At 45.9% G+C, this 18,449-nt stretch overlaps 1 protein-coding gene across 1 annotated transcript in view; it reads left to right on the forward strand.

The window, feature by feature from the left end:
- Positions 1-18,449, forward strand: part of LOC102817568 (xylosyltransferase 1-like) — a 159,113-nt gene that overhangs the window by 118,876 nt on the left and 21,788 nt on the right. Inside the window, exons 6-7 of the mRNA XM_006872000.1 lie at positions 9,068-9,284; positions 12,782-12,958. Of these exons, the coding sequence (XP_006872062.1) occupies positions 9,068-9,284; positions 12,782-12,958 (394 nt within the window). The remainder of the gene's footprint in view (positions 1-9,067; positions 9,285-12,781; positions 12,959-18,449) is intronic.

The following is an 18,449-nucleotide window of genomic DNA, read 5'->3' on the forward strand; positions in this document are numbered from 1 at the left end:
TGAATCCTCTTTGTGCTGTGGTTCATAAAGATGGAAGGGGTTTCTAGTCATGGTGTTGGATCACTTGGCTTCACCACCTTCTTAGTCATAGGTGCTGCTGAACAAAGATGGGTGCGGCAGATGGGTTCAATTAAAAAAAGAAAGAAAAAGGTCTTTGGGCTTCTGTCCTTGGTGCTGAAACATTGCTTTTCAGGACATGAGGGGTTAGTAGTTACGAGTTGGATTGCTAACCCCAAGGTTACCAGCTGTTCCATGGGAGAAACATGAGACTTTCTGCTCCTGTAAAGATTTACAACCTCAGAAACCATATACAGGGTCACTATGAGTCAGAACTAACTCCCCGGCACATAACCAGCACCTTAGTCCTGGTCATGCTTTGCACATGGCTAAAAATTCAGGCGGACATTTATGCACATTTAGTGTGCAAGGAGCCTTGCTAGCCCAGTGGTCAAGAGCTGGACTGCTCACTGAAAGGCCAGCAGCAGCTTGAACCACCAGCTGCTCAAGGGAGAAAGATGTGGCAGTCTGCTCCCGTGAGGATGAGTCTTGGAAACTCCATGGGGCAGGTGTCCTCTGTCTTCTAAGGCTATTATGACTCAGAATCAACTTGATGGCAGCGGGTTTGGGTTTTTTTTATTAGACTATGCTAAGCTCTCTGCATATACATAAAAATCTCATTGAAACCTCGGCACCCACTCTTGCATTGCATGAGGAACTGACACATTGTGTGACTGGGTTGTTCAGAGTTAATAACAGACCCAGGATTTGGGTCTAGTAATGTGGCTCCAGACTCCTCCACCTGGCCCTGCCCTAGATTTCTAGAACCTGTGAGGCTGCTCACATAGCTGGTTTACTTCATACATTGTGGATTTCAAGCCTTAAACTTTTATGAAAAGGAACAATCTGGGTGGAGGGCACAGGTAGGTCACTATCCAGGAAAACAGGGACAGGGGCGGACTTAGGTTGGGTCTTGTTTGAGGTTATTGGTATTGTTGTTTTTCAATTAGTAGACTGGGCTATTTAGTAACTGATTGCTGGGGTTTCTTCTTCCATCGGCATCCTATAAAACTTGAGAGACAGAGACCTTCCATTTAGAAACTGTGGGACCAGACCGTTCTGAAATGAGCACCCTCATTAACTATGCCAAGTGTGGTTGTTGTTGTTGTTGTTGGGTACTGTAGAGTCAGTTCCAATTCACAGTGACAGTTCAAAGTAGAAGCACCATAAGGTGTTTTAGGCTTTAATCTCTATGCGAGTAGCTCACCAGGTCTTTCTCCCACAAAGCTGCTGAATGGATTTGAACCACCACAATGGTTAGCAGCTAGATGCTTAACCATTGTGCCACCAGTACTCTTGACAATATTGTAGCCAGCAAATTAACTGGATTGGTAAATTTCATTGTTTCCCTTTCTGAGATATTTCCAGAGACCACAGATGATTTGTGATGGACCTCTTTACTCATAGGGGAGAATCGGGACCCCTTCCCACTCTCCATCTGATTTACTTTGACACTGAGGTGATTGGTGTGGGTTCAGTGATGTCACAATAGGACCATATTCAGCTACTACTTTATATTTCCAATCACCTCATATGCATGTGAAAGCTGGACAATGAATAAGGAAGACCAAAGAAGAATTGATTCATTTGGATTATGGTGTTGGTGAAGAAGATTGGATATACCTTGAACTTCTAGAAGAACAAGAAAATCTGTCTTGGAAGAAATAAAGCCAGACAGCTCTTTAGAAGTGAGGATGTATTTAATCTCATGTACTTTGGACATGTTATCGGGAGGAACTAGTCCCTGGAGAAGTACATCATGCTTGGTCAAGTGGAGGGTTAACAAAACAGAGGAAGACCCTCAATGAGATGGGTTGACACAGGCTGAAACAAAGTGACGATTGTGAAGTTGGCACAGGACCAGGCAGTATTTTGTTTTGTTTTGTTTTGTTATGCAAGGGGTCGCTGTGAGTTGGAACTGACTTGATGACACCTAACAACAACAACACACACAACTTTGTCAAATCATTGTTCCATTAAGGAAAAATGTCAGAAAGGCAGCCATCCATCCCAAAAAGACCAGGAAAATAAGACTGGCTGCAAATAAGTCAATGGGTGGCCTGTTGGGAAGACAGAAACCTTTTCTAAGGCCCACAATGCAATTGTTTTTTTTTTGTTCTCTCTCACTTCTAAGAACTATCTTTCTGAGGCAGTAGGAGTTCTTAACCTTTTAGAGGGACAAACTAAGAGTGGGAAACTGAGCAGACTAAGAATGGAGTCCTGTGGCACTGTAGGATAAGCACTGGACTGGTGACTGTTAGGTAGGTGGTTCAAATTCACCAGCCACTCCTTGGAAACCCTACACAGGGTCGTTGTGAGTGGTAACCAACTCCATTGCATATAACAACCACCACAACAAGAATGGCAGAGTAGTTTGGTTTCAGTTTTATCTATATTCAAGCCCAGTCCTCACTGCTGTGTAGCTTTGAGGAAGTTACTAAATCTTTCTGAGATTCATCTCCTTCATTTCAAAAATCTAATGTCTGATTAACTAATGCTATGTGTGGCGCTGTGGGTTAATGCATCAGACTGCATAGTCATTTGAACTGCAAAGTTGGCTGTTCAAGCTCACCAGCTGCTCCTTGGAAACCCTATACAGGGTCATTATGGGTCGGAATTGACTCGACAGCACTTGACAACAACAACATTACTACAATAAGGGAGTACAGTGTCTCCATAGGATAAAGCACTGGATTGCGAACCACCAGGATGGTGGTTCAAGCCCACCAGCTACCTCAGTAGAGAAAGATGAGACTTCCTGCTTCTGCACAAGTTTACAGCCTCAGAAACCCTGTGCAGGGTCAGAACCAACTCAGGGGCACTTGACAGCAACAGTTACTTCCATGAAGACAGCCAGACCTTATTTTCTTACTCAGTAAATGTTTATTGAGCATCAACACTGTGTTAGATATTATTCTTTAGGCATTAGGCCTACAGTAGCAAACAAAACAGGTTTTTAAAAACCTTTGTCCTGTTGGAGCTTATATTTAGTGAAAGTTCTTGTTAAGTGCTTTCGAGTCAGTTCTGACATTTAGCGACCCCGTTATAGGGTTTCCGAGGAGCAGCTGGTGAGCTTGAGCCACCAACTTTGCAGTTCAGACCGACCTTACGGTCGAGTGCCACACCGGGATTTTAACAAGCAGTCAACTAAATAAATATCTTGTTAGTTGCAGTGGATTCTGATGCATGGTGCCCCACGTGTTCAGAGTAGAAGGGTTCCATAGGGTTTTCAAGGCTGTGATCTTTCAGAAATAGATAGCCAGGCCTTTCTTCTGAGGTGACTCTGGGTAGGTTTGAAACACCACCCTTTCTACTAGTGGTTGTGCACGTCACCATTTGTGGCTCCCATGGACTTTGTATATGAAATCAGGAAGTGGAGAGTGCTGCTGAGAAAAATCAATCCTGAATGGAGGACCAGTGTGTGTGCCAGGGACGGGGGAGGGAGGTCACCAGGATGTCAGAAGGAGTCGACAGTCAGATGGTACATTGCTTAGATGAGCAGTTTGCAAGGCCCTTTGATGGGCATCATCCATCACACGCTAGCAGCTGATTGGGAAGGTTGTCAGCACAGGTGTCATGGGGCTCCTGGTATACAGGCATTCAGAGAGGCGAGGTCACCTGACATCTCACAGCCAGCAATGTCAGAGGCAGCTCTGGAATCCAGCTCCACCCCAGTTCTGCTTTGGTGACACCATTAATTCAGTTGCCCCAGGAAACAAAGTCAGCAGGAAAAGAACCTGCAGGAACAAGGTTATCCTTTGTCACCTTTGGGGAGTGAGAAACCCATGCTCCCTTTATTGGGGAGCCCAGAGTCATGTAAAGACACACCCAGGTATTTGCTGATGTACCTAGGTTCCAACCTTGTCCTCCTGGTGAATGCACCAAAACCAAACTAAACTCATTGCTGTTGGGTCCACTCCAACTCCTTGCAATTCGAGAGGATAGAATAGAGCTGCCTCCTATGGAGCAGCTAGTGGGTTTGAACCACCAACCTTTCCCACAGTGCACAGGTTTAGAAAAACTAAGACCTTGCCCAAACAATGATTCCCAACAAACCCAGATGCTGGATCTCTGCAACCTCCTGCCAGTCCAGACCTAAGTTCCAGTAACCTCTCTCACCTCCAGAACTTTCCTAAGACCTGGGGGGGGAGGGGGGGGATTGATTGTCTCTATTTACTCATAATTAACCAAAGAATGCGTTTGCAGCTCATCAGATTTAGGATGCAGTAAATACATCAGCCAATCTCCCAACCCTATGAATATTTCATTCCAGAGATTACTGCATAAATATTGTATTTGGATATTATGGTCTGGGACACCACATTAAAATTGCAAGACGATGCTATTATCCCATATAATGGAACATGAAATTAAAAAGCTGGTCCACGGAAGAGAAATTTTGCAAGTTCCCTCACCTGTATATTTTTACTCTCTCTGGTTAGTCTGGTTAGCATGTAAGTCATGAGACACAGTCTTGAAAATGTCCCGTTTTAAACATAAAGGTTAAATGCACCAACTGGGCATTATTGTATAATTAGTGCCAGCCAGAACCAAGTTAGGTTTTTGTTTTCCTAAATTCGGGGCCTTCCTTTAATGGGCCACTTGGGACCAGGTAGGAGTGTGAGTATAAGGAAAAACCTTCCCAAAATCACTCCTCAAAGAGCAGGTGGCTTTGCAGATGAAGTTCATTTGGGTTTGGCTCATGGAAAGGAGTATTAGGAAAAGAACAAACCCAGGGATGGGGGCCACCTTGGGCTTCTGACTGACTTCCGCCCTTTACCTCAGTGTCTGGGCTTCCTATATCGGGTCATGCCTACTGCACACCCTCTTGTGGGGTATAGCAGACTTAGAGGATTGGCAGAAGAAGACCCAGGAAGAAAGGCCTGGTGATCTACTTGAAAACCAGCCAATGAAAACACTGTGAGTCACAACTATGTGGATTCATGGAACTGGCACAGGGTCAGTTTCTCTTTTCTGTGGGGTCACCTGACTCAGAGGTCAACTCAATAGCCACAGTACCAACCCAGAGATACAACTGGTAGCCTGTGGGCTGGATGGAGTCTTGAGATAAATTTGACTTAACCAGGAGTGTTTCAGATTTTGAGTGTCTTTCTGAGGGTATATTCTCCACGTCTCCACTGACCCACAATCCCACTTCACATGGGTGCACTCTGTCTGTGCCCTCATGGCATTCAGCATCATAAAGCAGACGTTGTTGTTAAGTGCTGTTGAGTCGGTTCTGACTCGTAGCAACCCTGTATAGGGTTTCCGAGGAGCAGCTGGTGAGTTTGAACCCCTGACCTTGTGGCCTAGTGCTTATCCTACAGCACCACACCAGGACTCCAAAGCAGACATTGTTGTTAAGTACCATCGAGTTGGTTCCAACCCATAGCGACCCTGAACAGGGTTTCTGAGACTGTAAATCTTTACGAGAGAAGAAAGCCTCATCTTCCTCCCGCAGAGCATCTGGTAATTTCAAACTGCTGACCTTGCGGTTTACAGCCCGATTCATAACCACTACACTACCAAAGCAGACATTAGTCCATCTTATTTACCAAAGAGGAGGAGAGCCTCAGAGAGAACTCAGGACTCCCAGGCACTCTGCGGGGTCACGGGAGACACACTGAGCAGAATCTACTCCATTCACCACCAGCACCATCATCCCCATTTTTTATTTTTTACAAGTTTTTATTGTAATTTCAGTGAAAGTTTACATGGCAAATTATCAGTTTTGCATTCAGCAAATCATATACTTTGTTTCATTACAATGATAATAATCCCCTCCATGTACCATCAGTTAACAGTATTTCTCTCTATTCACTTTAGCTTTTTTTTTTAAACATACATAATAATATAAACCACCAAAGGGCACATTCTGCAAGCCTGTCTCCTGGCCACCAGCTCTCTCAGTCCCTCTCTTTCCAGAAATCTGGAGTCCTCAGCCGCTCCCTCTCTCCATGTCCTCATCTCTGGTGTCACTGCTTCTCTGGATAAGGTCTCATATTCTGCTTGTGCTCTTCTCCCTTGATGGCCCCAGGGTCCTCAGCTCCTGGACTGCAAAATCAACCACTCCCCTCCTTTTGTTACAAAACAACTACCTTTACCTTTCCAACACTCAGTTAGTCCTGATAGCAATCATTCCCTATTGAACCACAGGAGTCTTATCCCAATCACCTTTTATCAGCCCCATCCAGACAGGTTGGAAACCACTCAGTGGAGATTCTACCTCTCCCCATACCCTCTGGAACTAGGTTCCCAGTTGAAAGCTTGTAAGCCAGTCACTTCTTGCCTTTGTAGCCCCCCACCCCCCATTTTGGGTAGCCAATGTCTTAAGTTACTCATCCTTGTCAACCCTGTGTACCAAGGGGGTGGGAATGATCTTCACTGTAAAGATTTGTTCACACCTTTGCCATATTGCATCCACAAGCATAGGTCAAGTTCATCTAATTGTAATGGATTACTCTTTTTTTCCTCTTCTTTCTTGTGTTCTGATCATCCAGACATTGAAGCCAGGTCAAATGAGTACTATCTGTAAGTGTGGGTGTTCTTGTGCATCTCCCCTAACTTCATATCAGCTGGATGCTTCACACTCAGCTCTAGTTCCAAGGAGCACTCTGGCTGTAGGATTTCTTATTGCATCTTCATCTGTGAGTGACCCACCTGGAAGGGCAGGTGTTCTGCTCATGTAGAAGCAAGAGCTAAAGACATGGGTTTATTAGTGAATTTCCTCCCAGTCCCTTCCAGAAGACACCTGTGGATTCCATACATTGGAGAGGTTCCCCCTGAGAGTCAGCATGGCCTGTTGTGTGAGATTGTTGCCAGTCTTGGTATCCTGAAGTCTACTCATTACCATGGACCTTTGTTAAGTGGCTGCTTACACTATCCTTGAACCGTAAGGTTGGCAGTTCAAACTCACCAGCCACTCCTTGGAAACCCTATACATGGTCGCTATGAGTCAGAATCGACTCAACAGCACTTAACAACAACAAGTGTACTAGAAGGGGAAGCTGAAAGGAGGAGACGTTACCTGGGCGGAACCTGGTAACTCTAATCTGGAGACAGAGTGATGAGAGCCACCAGGGATGTACAAAGAGCTCTAAATGCTCTAGTCGGGGAGGGGTGTTGGAGTAGAGAAGGGGACATTTATGTGCCATAGTCATGGCTACCTATGCATGGCTGGCACCTAAGAATAGCCCTGCCCATCATGGAAGTGGCAAAGTTGAAATTATCCAGGTATGTACTAGTAAGGACTGTTTGGGTTGCAAGTGATGGAATCCCATCTCAAAATGCTCATTTCAGGCTCATTTTGACTCTACCCATCCTTGCCACACACCCGCTCAACCACCCTGTATCCTTAATGCTTTGGCTTCTGCATCAACAAAATGACAACGCGGTTCTGCCTTCCTTTGCTTGTGACATGATTCTGTACTCTAGAGCAGGAGTTATTAACCTGGGGTTCAAGGGTTGACTTCAGGAGTTCTGTGACCTTGGATGGCCAGAAAATGATATCTTTATTCTCACTAACCTCTGGCTGACATCTAGCTAAATGAAAGCAACAAACCACAGAAGTATTCGCTGGAACTATGACTTTAGCACCAGTGAAAATCCCCACTTTTCATATCACGTTTTAGTTGATACCAAAACCCATGGTTGTGAAGTTGGTTCACAGAGTGACCCTATAGGACAGAATAGGGCTGCCCCACAGGGTTTGCAAGGCTGTAAATCTTTAGGGAAGTAGACTGCCATGTCCCTCTTCCATGGAGCAGCTGATGGATTCAAACTGCTGACCTTTAGGTTATCAGCAGAGCCCTTAAACACGGTGCCACCAGGGAGCCTTATAGATAAACAAACAAGACACGAAGAAACCCAGTGACATGAAGGCAAGTTTGTCTTGGTGGTGCTTATGTGCCGTTGAGTCGGTTCTGACTCACAGAAGCCCTCTATAGGGTTTCTGAGGTGGTAAATCGTTACAGGAACAGCTAGCCCCAATGTTCTCCCACAGGGTCATTGGTGGATTTGTCATTATCAGCCTATTGCTTATCCTACAACACCACCATGATTCATTACAGTTGGTACAGGTGCCTCTAAATATCACTCATGCTGACCACTTCTTCAATATTGCAATAAGGGTTAGGCCCAGCACTTGTTTTTGTTAAGTGCCATCAAGTCAGTTCCAACTCATAGCTGGAATAGGGTTTCCTAGGAGCAGTTGGTGAATTTGAACTGCCAACCTTTCTCTTAGCAGTCCAGTGCTTAACCTACAGCACCATATCAGGACTCCATCATTGTTGTTATTAAAGGCCATCAAGTGAATTCTGACCCATAGCGACCCTGTATAGGGTTTCCAAGGAGCAGCTGGTGAGCTTGAATCACCAACTTTGCAGTTCAAACTGACTTTGCAGTCCAGTGCATTCAAACCACATGTTCATAAAGAAATGTTTTACTATATTGTGAATCTGGCAGTTTAAAAACAAATATCCTATGATCCTGTATTTGTACTGGGTGCATTTTCGAACATCACTCTGAGACACAATGTAGCCCCCAAACCCCAGGGCACTATGGTACCTAACAGTTGTTTTCACAGATCTCTAGTCAAGTCCTGGTGCGGTGCTGTAGGAAAAGCCCTGGACTGATCACCTCAATGCCAGCGGTTCAAACCCTCCAGCCTCTCTTGGAAACCTTATACAGGATCATTATGAATCAGAACCAATTCAATGGCACTTAACAACAACAACAACAGAGAAGTAGTTGCCGTTGATGAAATTCACCATCTCACTGTGTGGTCCTGTGTCTCACTCTCTGTGCTCCTGTGTCCCTACTTGTAAACTGTGAGCAGTACAGGTACCTGCCTCCTAGGGATGCTGTGAGGATTAAGTGATGAACTTCATGGAGTGCCCTAAGTGCCAGAAAACAGTAGCATGACTGTATGACAGCGTCATTTGATTTGGGCTCTGTGTGGAGCCGTTCTCTTAGAACGTCTGTGGACTAAGGGCTACTGTGTCTCTCCCAGGTTTATCCGGAAACAAGGCCTGGACCGACTCTTCCTGGAGTGTGATGCCCACATGTGGCGCCTTGGGGACCGGCGGATCCCAGAAGGCATTGCTGTGGATGGTGGCTCTGACTGGTTCCTGCTAAACCGCAAGTTTGTGGAGTATGTGACATTCTCCACAGATGATCTGGTGACCAAGATGAAGCAATTCTACTCGTACACCCTGCTTCCTGCCGAGGTGAGTGTCCCGAGAAAGATGTGAGTCAGCTCTAGCCCTTGGAGAGATGCGGATACTGAAGTCTGCTGGGCCCAAATGCAGAGTTCCCAGACATCCCAGGGCACAAGGGAAACCCACACTGGCTATTGGGGCCCCTCTGACTTGCACAGAGGTACTATGGAGTAGACCCACAGCAAGGCAGAGAGGATAACCGTTCCTCAAGACTCTTAGCCATCATAGAATACTAATTTTGCTAGAATAAGATACCTTATGTCCATTTGCATGAAAATCACAAAACAGACCACGTGGTATCTGTGATGATGACACCACTCCCTGGATTGTGCAGTATGTAACCTGTACAACTGTACAGGCCGGCCCTGCCAGCACCCACCCACAGCAACATTAACTAGATCGTCCTCAGTCCTCAATCTTGTGATACCACCTTTTCAACCCCAGGGACTCATTGACAGGAGCCAGTGTTGCTTAATCAGACATACCCCAGACATCCCGGTGACCCCAGGGACCAAGAGCCAGGACTCTCGCTGGGCCAGCCCCAGCCTCTTGTGACTAAACTCAGCCCTCAGGGGATCCTGTAACCCCTTTTCCATTCCCAGTGGGAAGCCCTGTTGTGTATTATCACAGTCTCATGAAGAAGTGAGGAGGGGTCTGTTCTGTGGCCCTAAGCTGAGGGAGTTTTGATTTACCTTCCCAGCCTCTAGTTCCTTTTGAGCCCTGTTTCTAGAACATTCCTGAGCTGGTTCCATTTCTATGGAGTGGTCCTCTGCCCTGTCCTTGATCGTGCCCCCAACCCTGGACTCCCCTTGCTGTCAGTTTCTACAGACAGAAGGTGACACAGTGTGTCTCATCCAAGGACCCCATGTCCTTGGCAATGTCTGGTCCTGGCTGCCCGGGTCACTGCCTCGGACTGGTGCACTTGTCTTCCCCAGGCCAGGTTTCCTATTCCATATACATGTCAAGTAATCAGCTTAAAATCCTCTCTCAGTGAAAATCACCCTTTCTCTTCATTCTCCTCCCCTCCTCATCCAGTATCTGGCAGGGAATTTCTGGACCATTATGAAAGGACACAGGGCAATCGGTAATTGGATGTTTTCCCCATACTTGATGGAGAGTATGTGCCCCTGTGGGCTTGTAGACAATCCAGCCTTCCAATTCTGACTCCTCAGCATTTCAGGAGTGGGGAGAGGGGGTTTTGGAGAGTTTGTTTGGGAGTTTGGTCATTTTAAGGGAAGTACCTTCATCTCCAATGGCACTCCCTTCTCTGACATACCGTGTTTTTACCCAGATAATGTGCGTATTGTAGTATTTTATTATTATTATTATTATTGTTATTTTGGCAAGTGCACTCTTCCCATACCCCAGATATTTTCATAAGCATGATGTGCTAATATATTTTGCATGTTGTTGTAAAAAAAAAGTTAGTATAGAACACTTAGTAAAATACCTGGTGGGGGGATTCTATTGGCTAGTAGCAGGAGGGGACGTAAGTAGAATGTGTTGCTTACATAAAAATATGGTATACACTCAGTACCTCTGGAAGATCCCACCTCTTCCATTCCAGCATCTCTGCCTTGCCCTTCAGTCTCCCAAACACACTGGTGCTCAGGGGACCAGATGAGCTGCATATCCTGCGTCTATGAAGGTATTTTCCTGTGGTCTGAGATTGAAACAATGTTACTGGTTGTTGTTGAGCTGACTCCCAGTAACCTTGTGTATAACAGAAGACAATGTATCCAGTACTGTGCTGTCTAATGATTGGTGGATGTCTAGGTCTTCCTTACCTTCATGTTCCCAAACAGTATGTCTTTTCCATCAGCCATTCCTTCTTGGTCACATCTACTAAGTCAGTGGGCTAAAGTCTGTAGAAGTCTGGGACAATATCGTAGGGTGTACATTGGCGCATTCTCAGAAGTAGCTCAAGCAGGCCTTTTCTTTCCAGCCTGGAAGTGCTCCTGAAATCTGTCCCCCATGAATGAACCTACTTGTATTTGGAATGCTCCCAGCATCACAGCAATAGGCTATCCACCACAGTAGGACAAACTGACAGAAGGATGAGCAGTGGAGATTGTTATAAAACAGTAACCAAATAGACTCCTCTCTCTCTGGCACTGCATGTGTCGAACTCAGCAGTTCCAACCATTGCCTTTTATTTTCTCTACCAACTTTCATTCTGTTTCCTAGGAGAGATTGGTCAAGTCTCCTAAGGTTGGGGGAATGACAGCTCCTGGTCAGTATCATGGATAAGTCCCCTGACAGTTGTGCTCACAGTCCATGAGTGGCTAAGGCAGGAGGGCACTTGGACTGCCTTCCACTCTGATTACATCCAGCCAGCTAGCCTCCCGTCCTCCAGGCTGAGATTCCAGCACATTCTTTGTCATCAGGAGGGCATATCCTGAATCTCTCTGGTTTCTGATTTGGCTCTTTGCAAAGCAAAAGTTCTTTTTACACAAGGTTTTCTAGAAAATTGTCCCCATGTCTTCCTTTGGTCCACATGTGCTAACGTTGTTGTTGCTAAGTGCCATTGAGTTGGTTCTGATTCAGAGCGACCCTATATAGCAGGGGTAGGGAACGTCCAGCCCGTGGGTTGTACGTATAAGGCCATGTAAAATAATTTCGTCTGACCCCGCCAAGACAACCACAGTTACAGCTACCAAATATGGCAGGCTAATTTTTTTTTTTTTTTACTTTCTAATTCTTTCGTTGTTTTTTTAAACCACGCAGGGAATATAAACATGTTTACCATAGGACATATTCTGAAAACCAGTCTCCTGGCCGCCAACACGTAGGCCTTTCTCTTTCCATGAGTCTAGAGTCCTCAGCTAGCGGGCTAATTTTTAAGGTGATAATTTTGTATGACCCACAAATGATGTTATAAACATCCAAATGGCCCTTGGCAGAAAAAAAGTTCTCCATCCCTGCTGTGTAGGGTTTCTGAGGATCAGCTGATGGGTTTGGACTGCTGATTATGTGGTTCACACTGAGGTCTGATCCTACAGTGCCACCCTGGGAGTCTGTTAGCATACCATGAGGGAATTTCCCTCTCTGCTGAGCAGACAGAAGATATCCTGGGTGATTAGAGATATTCTGAAACCAGATTCTAGACTGTTGTTGTTGTGTGCCGTGGAGTCGGTTCCGACTCATAGCGACCCTGTACAGGGTGTCTGAGGCTGTGAATCTTTACAGGAGCAGAAGAAAACCTTATCTTTCTCCCACGGAACGAACAGCTGGTAGTTTCGAACTGTTGGCCTTGTGGTTTGCAGCCTGATATATAACCACTACGCTACCAGAGCTCCTTCTAGACTGTAAGGGAAAGACAACTTAAAGAAATACTCAGAGCAGTGGAGTCGTGAGCAGTGTGGAGCCGCTGCCCATAAAACATCCAGCTGTACCCTGAGTCGGGCTGGACAGGCAGTCGGCCCTACCTGAGGGAGTCCCTCCACAGTGGTTGGTACCAGGGAAGGTGAGGCAGGGTCTCAGGCTGGCCCTCTCTCTCCCTACAGTCTTTCTTCCACACGGTCTTGGAGAACAGTCCTCACTGCGACACCATGGTGGACAACAACCTGCGCATCACGAACTGGAACCGCAAACTGGGCTGTAAGTGTCAATACAAGCACATTGTGGACTGGTGCGGCTGCTCCCCCAATGACTTCAAGCCGCAGGACTTCCACCGCTTCCAGGTGAGCCCACCTCATCCCACAAACTTCGGCCAGCCGGCCTATATTAACAGTAACACTGTTATGCACAGAATTCAGGGTCCCCAAAGACCACCCAGGAGCCGTGTACCGATGCAAATACATAAGGGTTGTTTAATCAAGCTCGAGCCAGGTCTCTAACCTTATCCGACATTTCGGAATAGGGAAAGAGCCCCAAATTCATTGTCTGCAGGGTTTTTATAGAATTTTCAAACAGCTCAGGTTTCTCAGCTTTACAATCTTTGGATTGGTTAACAATTGGCAAACTATGAGATGTTACAGTTTAATTGGTCAGGACTGGTGGTCTTTGTTCTTAGGCTAGGGTAAAGGAAAACATCTGGCCTCTGGCCTTGAGCTGCCTGGCTATTTATACATATATCATATTCTTGGAGCTAGAGTACGTGTTCAGGCTAATGTACAGAATGGAGATTGACCTTGCCTCTGGAGGGAACTAATAACTGAGGCCTTGTCTATTTAAAATGCTTTCCTGAGCCTGACTAGAGTTTAGTCAAGCAGTTTCTAGGTAGGCAAAATCAGTTTGGTCCTTACAACACCACCGTCGGAATCCTGCTGTGGTACTGCAGGAAAATGTGCTAGACCACAGGGTCGGTGGTTCAAACCCACCAGCTGCTCCTCAGAAACCGACTCAATACCAGCAACATCAGCACACAAAGCCAACTGTGCTAGGGAGTCAGTTCTGACTCATGGCGACCCCACAAGATACAGGGTAACTCTGCTCCTTGGGGTTTGCTTTGGCTGTAGTCTTTACAAAAGCAGTTCCTCAGGCCATTCTTCCTCAGGACCACTTGTTGTTGTCAAGTGCCATCCAGTCGGTTTCGAGTCATAGAAACCCTATACGGGTTTCAAAGGAGTGGCTGGTGGGTTTCAACCACCAATCCTGTGGTTAGCAGTTCAGTGCGGATCCTACAGCACCACACCAGGTGGTGGTGGTTATGTGCCATGGAGTCGGTTCTGACTCATAGCGACCCTCCCTATACAGGGTTTCTGAGGCTATAAATCTTTATGGGAGCAGAAAGCCTCATCTTTCTCCCATGGAACAGCTGGTAGTTTCAAACTGCTGACCTTGAGGTTAGCAACCTGATTTGTAACCACTACACTACCAGAGCTTCTTTAGGTGTTGTTGATTTACCACTTTATAAATGGGGAAACTAAGGCATGAAAGTAAAGGTCAAACAGTATGTCCCAGGTCACACAGCAAGTAAGTAATGGCAAAACCTTACTTTTCAGCACAGGTGACATTTTCCAAAGTCTGCGTTCACTCAGCACCTCATAAAATATCTTCTAAAGGTGTATTTCTGGGTGCAACGTAGAGCAGAATTTCTCCACCTCAGCACTATTGGGGCAGGATAATTCTTCATGAGTCCTGGTGGCACAGTGGTTAAGCACTCTACTAAACACAAAGGTTGGTGGTTTGAACCCACCAGCTCTTCGGAGGAAGAAAGACATGGCAGTTTGCTTTGGTAGAAATGTGTTGTTTTTTGTTGTGAAGTGCCATCGAGTCAGTTCCTACAGCTTTGGAAATCCTATGGTTCTGCTCAGTCCTATAGAGTTGTGATGAGTCCAAACTGACTCAGTGGCAATGGGTTTGGTGTTTTGGGTTATCAATGGGTGAAGCACCTTGGGTGGCACGGCGGTTAACCATAGCAACTCCAACCCCAGATGTGAAACCAAAATATCACCAGACATCAGCCTGTGCGTGCCCTCTAGGAGCAAACTGCTCTTTGGCTGACAGCCCTGATCTCCAGAGAGGTCTGGGCATTGGTATTTTGATGTATTACATTTGGGAAAACAGCTACTCTTGATGACCTTCAAGGATAAGAGGGGGCGGGATGGTTCTGACTGACATCATTGTCTGCCCAGCGCAGCCATTCACAGTGCTAGGAGGAGGCGGGGCTTGATGGCGGCTAGCATAGAGGTGCAGTGAAGTTTGCCATCAGCAATACCACAGAACACCAGGCAAAGCAGATTCAGGGCAGAGCTGCAAAACTCAGAACTACAGAGATAGGAATACTTTGAATATTTGAAGGCCTTCAGATTGTGGAACTTGAAGGTGAAGTGAAAAATCGCGTGCTTTTAAATCTGCTGGGCTGGGCTCGGAGGCCCGGAGCCGACATATTGGGCAAGACCAAACGACAAGACAAACGGGGGAGCAGAAACACCATGTAAGAACGCCGCGGGAACCTTGGAGCAAAGGTGGACATTATCAGTTTTGCTTTGTTCTGATTTTCTTCTCTTTTTTTGGGGGGTGTCTGGTCATTAGCACGCCCACTCTTTGCCCACCTCCATTCTGGTGACTGGAGTGAGTGGACATACCCACCCTCACCACTGGTGGGTTCTTCTGCCACACATGCGCACAGATACTCAGTCCGAGAGCAGGCCCTGAAGGCTTTCTGCTTGTCTGTCTTTTGTTTTTAAAAACAGGAAAGGGCAGGACCGGGTTGTAGAGAGGGAAAGAGAATTTAAAAACAAAACAGGCCGAAAATTAAATTAAAGCCTGAGGTATATAGCATAACAACCAACACTGGCATCCTGAAATCTCTCAGGCAGCTTTGAAAGCAAGAAGCTGAAGAGAGGACATTAAAGGCATACTCATATTAGGCTACAGATTTTTTTTTTCCTTCTCTCCCTCCTCTCCTTTTTCTGTGATTATAGACTGCAGTATTCAGTCCAGTTTTTGTTGTTGCTGTTTTTTGTTTGTTTTTAGTTTATTTTTTTTCTCTTGTATTTTTTTCACTGGTACTGTTTTGCTATTATATGCTCCCCCTTCAACCTTTCGAGGACTCTTTGTCTCCATAAATTACACAAGAAGAGTCAGCAACTGCTGCCATATAGACAAGCTACAATCACGCTCTATTAAAACACCAAAACACAGGCAAAACCCAATACCAATTACCATATACCAGGGAAACAGACAACACCTGTGAAAGTTACTCTGAGTTAAGCAATAAGAAGAGTGAAAAGGGAAGCCCACATCCTGATCACATATCCCTAGAAGCAAGCAGAAAGCATAAAAAATACCAAAACACATACTCAATTAAGTATTAAGGCCACAGATAAATACTAATGTCCAAGAAGCAAAAGCAGATGACCATATCAGCACATGTCCAGAAACAAGAAAAAATGTCTGAGACAAATGACCTAGAGGTAGACCTGGACTCCTTTTTAGACAGAGGGCAGGTCTTGGAAATGCCTGAGAAGGAATTCAGAAAAATGATTATAAAATGTTTGAAAACACTTTACAATGGAGTTGAGAAAAATAAGGAAGTCAGGAAAGCACTACAGGAACAATCAAATAAGATAGATACAGCATTGGAAACAATTCAAAACCTACAGAAAGAGGTCCAAACGATCAATAACAGAATATCAGAAATAGACAATACTCTGAAAGGTCAAAGGAGTAGAATAGACGAGATGGAAGACAGAACCAGTGAGCTGGAAGACAAATCTCTGAGTACCACTAAGATAGAAAAACAAACACAAAAAAAGGATAAAGACATCTGAAGAAGGTCTAAGATTCACGTTGAACAACATGAAGAGGAATAACTTAAGAATTATTGGCATTCCAGAACAAGAAGAATCATACAAGTCCACAGAGGAAATAGTTGAAGGACTAGTGGAAGAAAATTTCTCTAACATCCTGAAAAGTGAAAAGATAAACTATTCAAGAAGCTCAACGAACTCCAGGAAGAATTGACCCAAAAAGAAAATCACCAAGACATATTGTCAAGCTCTCCAAAATTAAAGACAAGGAGACACTTCTGAAAGCATCCAGGGAAAACAGAAGTGCCACATACAAAGGCAAGCACAGTCCTAGCAGGAGGAGCATAGGCAGGAAGGGGGTAAATGCTTGTCTGTTACCATGGTTCCTAAAGGTCCTAGCCCAGACAGATAACTCTCTGTACCTTAAGTGAGCACCCACTCCCTCCAGCCAGTGCCACAGATGGGTGGGGAAAGCACAAACACAATGCCCTAGAACAGTGAAACCATCACTTTAAGGTCTACAGAGCAGCCCATAGGGATGCTAAGCTGCTTCCCAGCCATGAACACCGAGGGCGGGTGGGAAAAGCCATGTCAGCAGATATGCTGGCCTGGGCATTCCTGCTGCTCGCCCCAGCACATCTCTGAAGAGGACAGGGGTGAACTTGCTATCTTAAGCAGCCTCAGCACCACTGGAGAGTCGTTAGGAAGGCACATTCTCTACCCACTCTAGACCACCTGAACCAGAACCTGCATGTTAATAAGATTCACATTTTACCTTTGAGAAGCTCTCAGGTGGAGCATTTGCTCTGGACCGGGTGGGCATTACTGTCCCTGGAGTAAATATCATTGCCATGGTGAGTCCCTTACCTGTGGCCATGCACTTCCTTAACTCTCATTGTCGTTGTTGTTGTTGTTCATTGCTGTCAAGTGACTTCCAACTCACGGTGACCCCATGTATGCAGAGTTGAACTACCCCATGGGATTTTTCAGGCTGTGACCTCTCTAAGGTGTCTCTCGGGGATTTGAACCTCCCACCTTTCAGTTAGCAGTGGAGAGTTTCACCATCTACAGCACACAGGGCCTCTCTGGGTCTGAGCCCATGCTCTTTTCAACAGACCACAAACCATATGGGATGTGAGTCTACACACAGCTCCAAACCCACAGCCGGCTTTCACCCTGTTGCCCTCAAGGTTCCACAACTGGTAGTGACACATAGTCTGGTTTTGATGGCAGATGGAGATCTACCTAGAGACCTCCTGAAACCCATGTTCCTTCAGGCATTAACTTGAGCCACCTGGTAGCTCTTCTTTGGATCACTGAATGGAAAAGGGTCAGAGGAAATGCTTGCCCTCCCATTTGGTCAGGGATCAGTCATGGTGTTCATTGTGAAGGCTCTGACGCCCGGAACCTCTACATGGCAGTCCCTGAGGGTGGCACCCCCAGCCCCCTGCTCTGTGCCTGGCACCAGCATTGGTATTCCTGCCCAGTATCCTGCAACACCTTGCTCTTTGATTTGTCAACCTAGAGCCCCGACTCCTCCCTTCACAGTAAACAAAGATCAAAACTATCTGCCAGTGCCTGGAATCTAGAAGCTGCCGGTGGTAACTCAGAGTTCTCCTTCAAAGAATTCCAAGGAAGACAATGATAAATATAGAAACATGGCCTTTTAGAAAACCCTGCTGCGATCAGAGAATTGCAAAGATGCTACGGGTCCATTTCTCTACCTCCAGGAAATGAAGACACACAGCCCCAAAGGAGGCAGACGCCCCGTAGCAGGCTTAACCTACAGCTGCTCATGTGGCAAACAGCAGTCTAAGTCCCCACTGACTTGTCATGGTGTAGCGTTATTATATCTATTTTAAAGATGAGGAAGCCAAGACCCTGTGAGGTTACGTAACCTGCCCAAAGACAACCACAGGTAGAAGAGAGCAGCGTGAGGATTTGAAACCAGGTGGTCTGACTTGTTTTCAGTGGT

Source organism: Chrysochloris asiatica, unplaced genomic scaffold (assembly GCF_000296735.1).
Source record: "Chrysochloris asiatica unplaced genomic scaffold, ChrAsi1.0 scaffold00178, whole genome shotgun sequence".
NCBI classification, from domain to species: Eukaryota; Metazoa; Chordata; class Mammalia; order Afrosoricida; family Chrysochloridae; genus Chrysochloris; species Chrysochloris asiatica.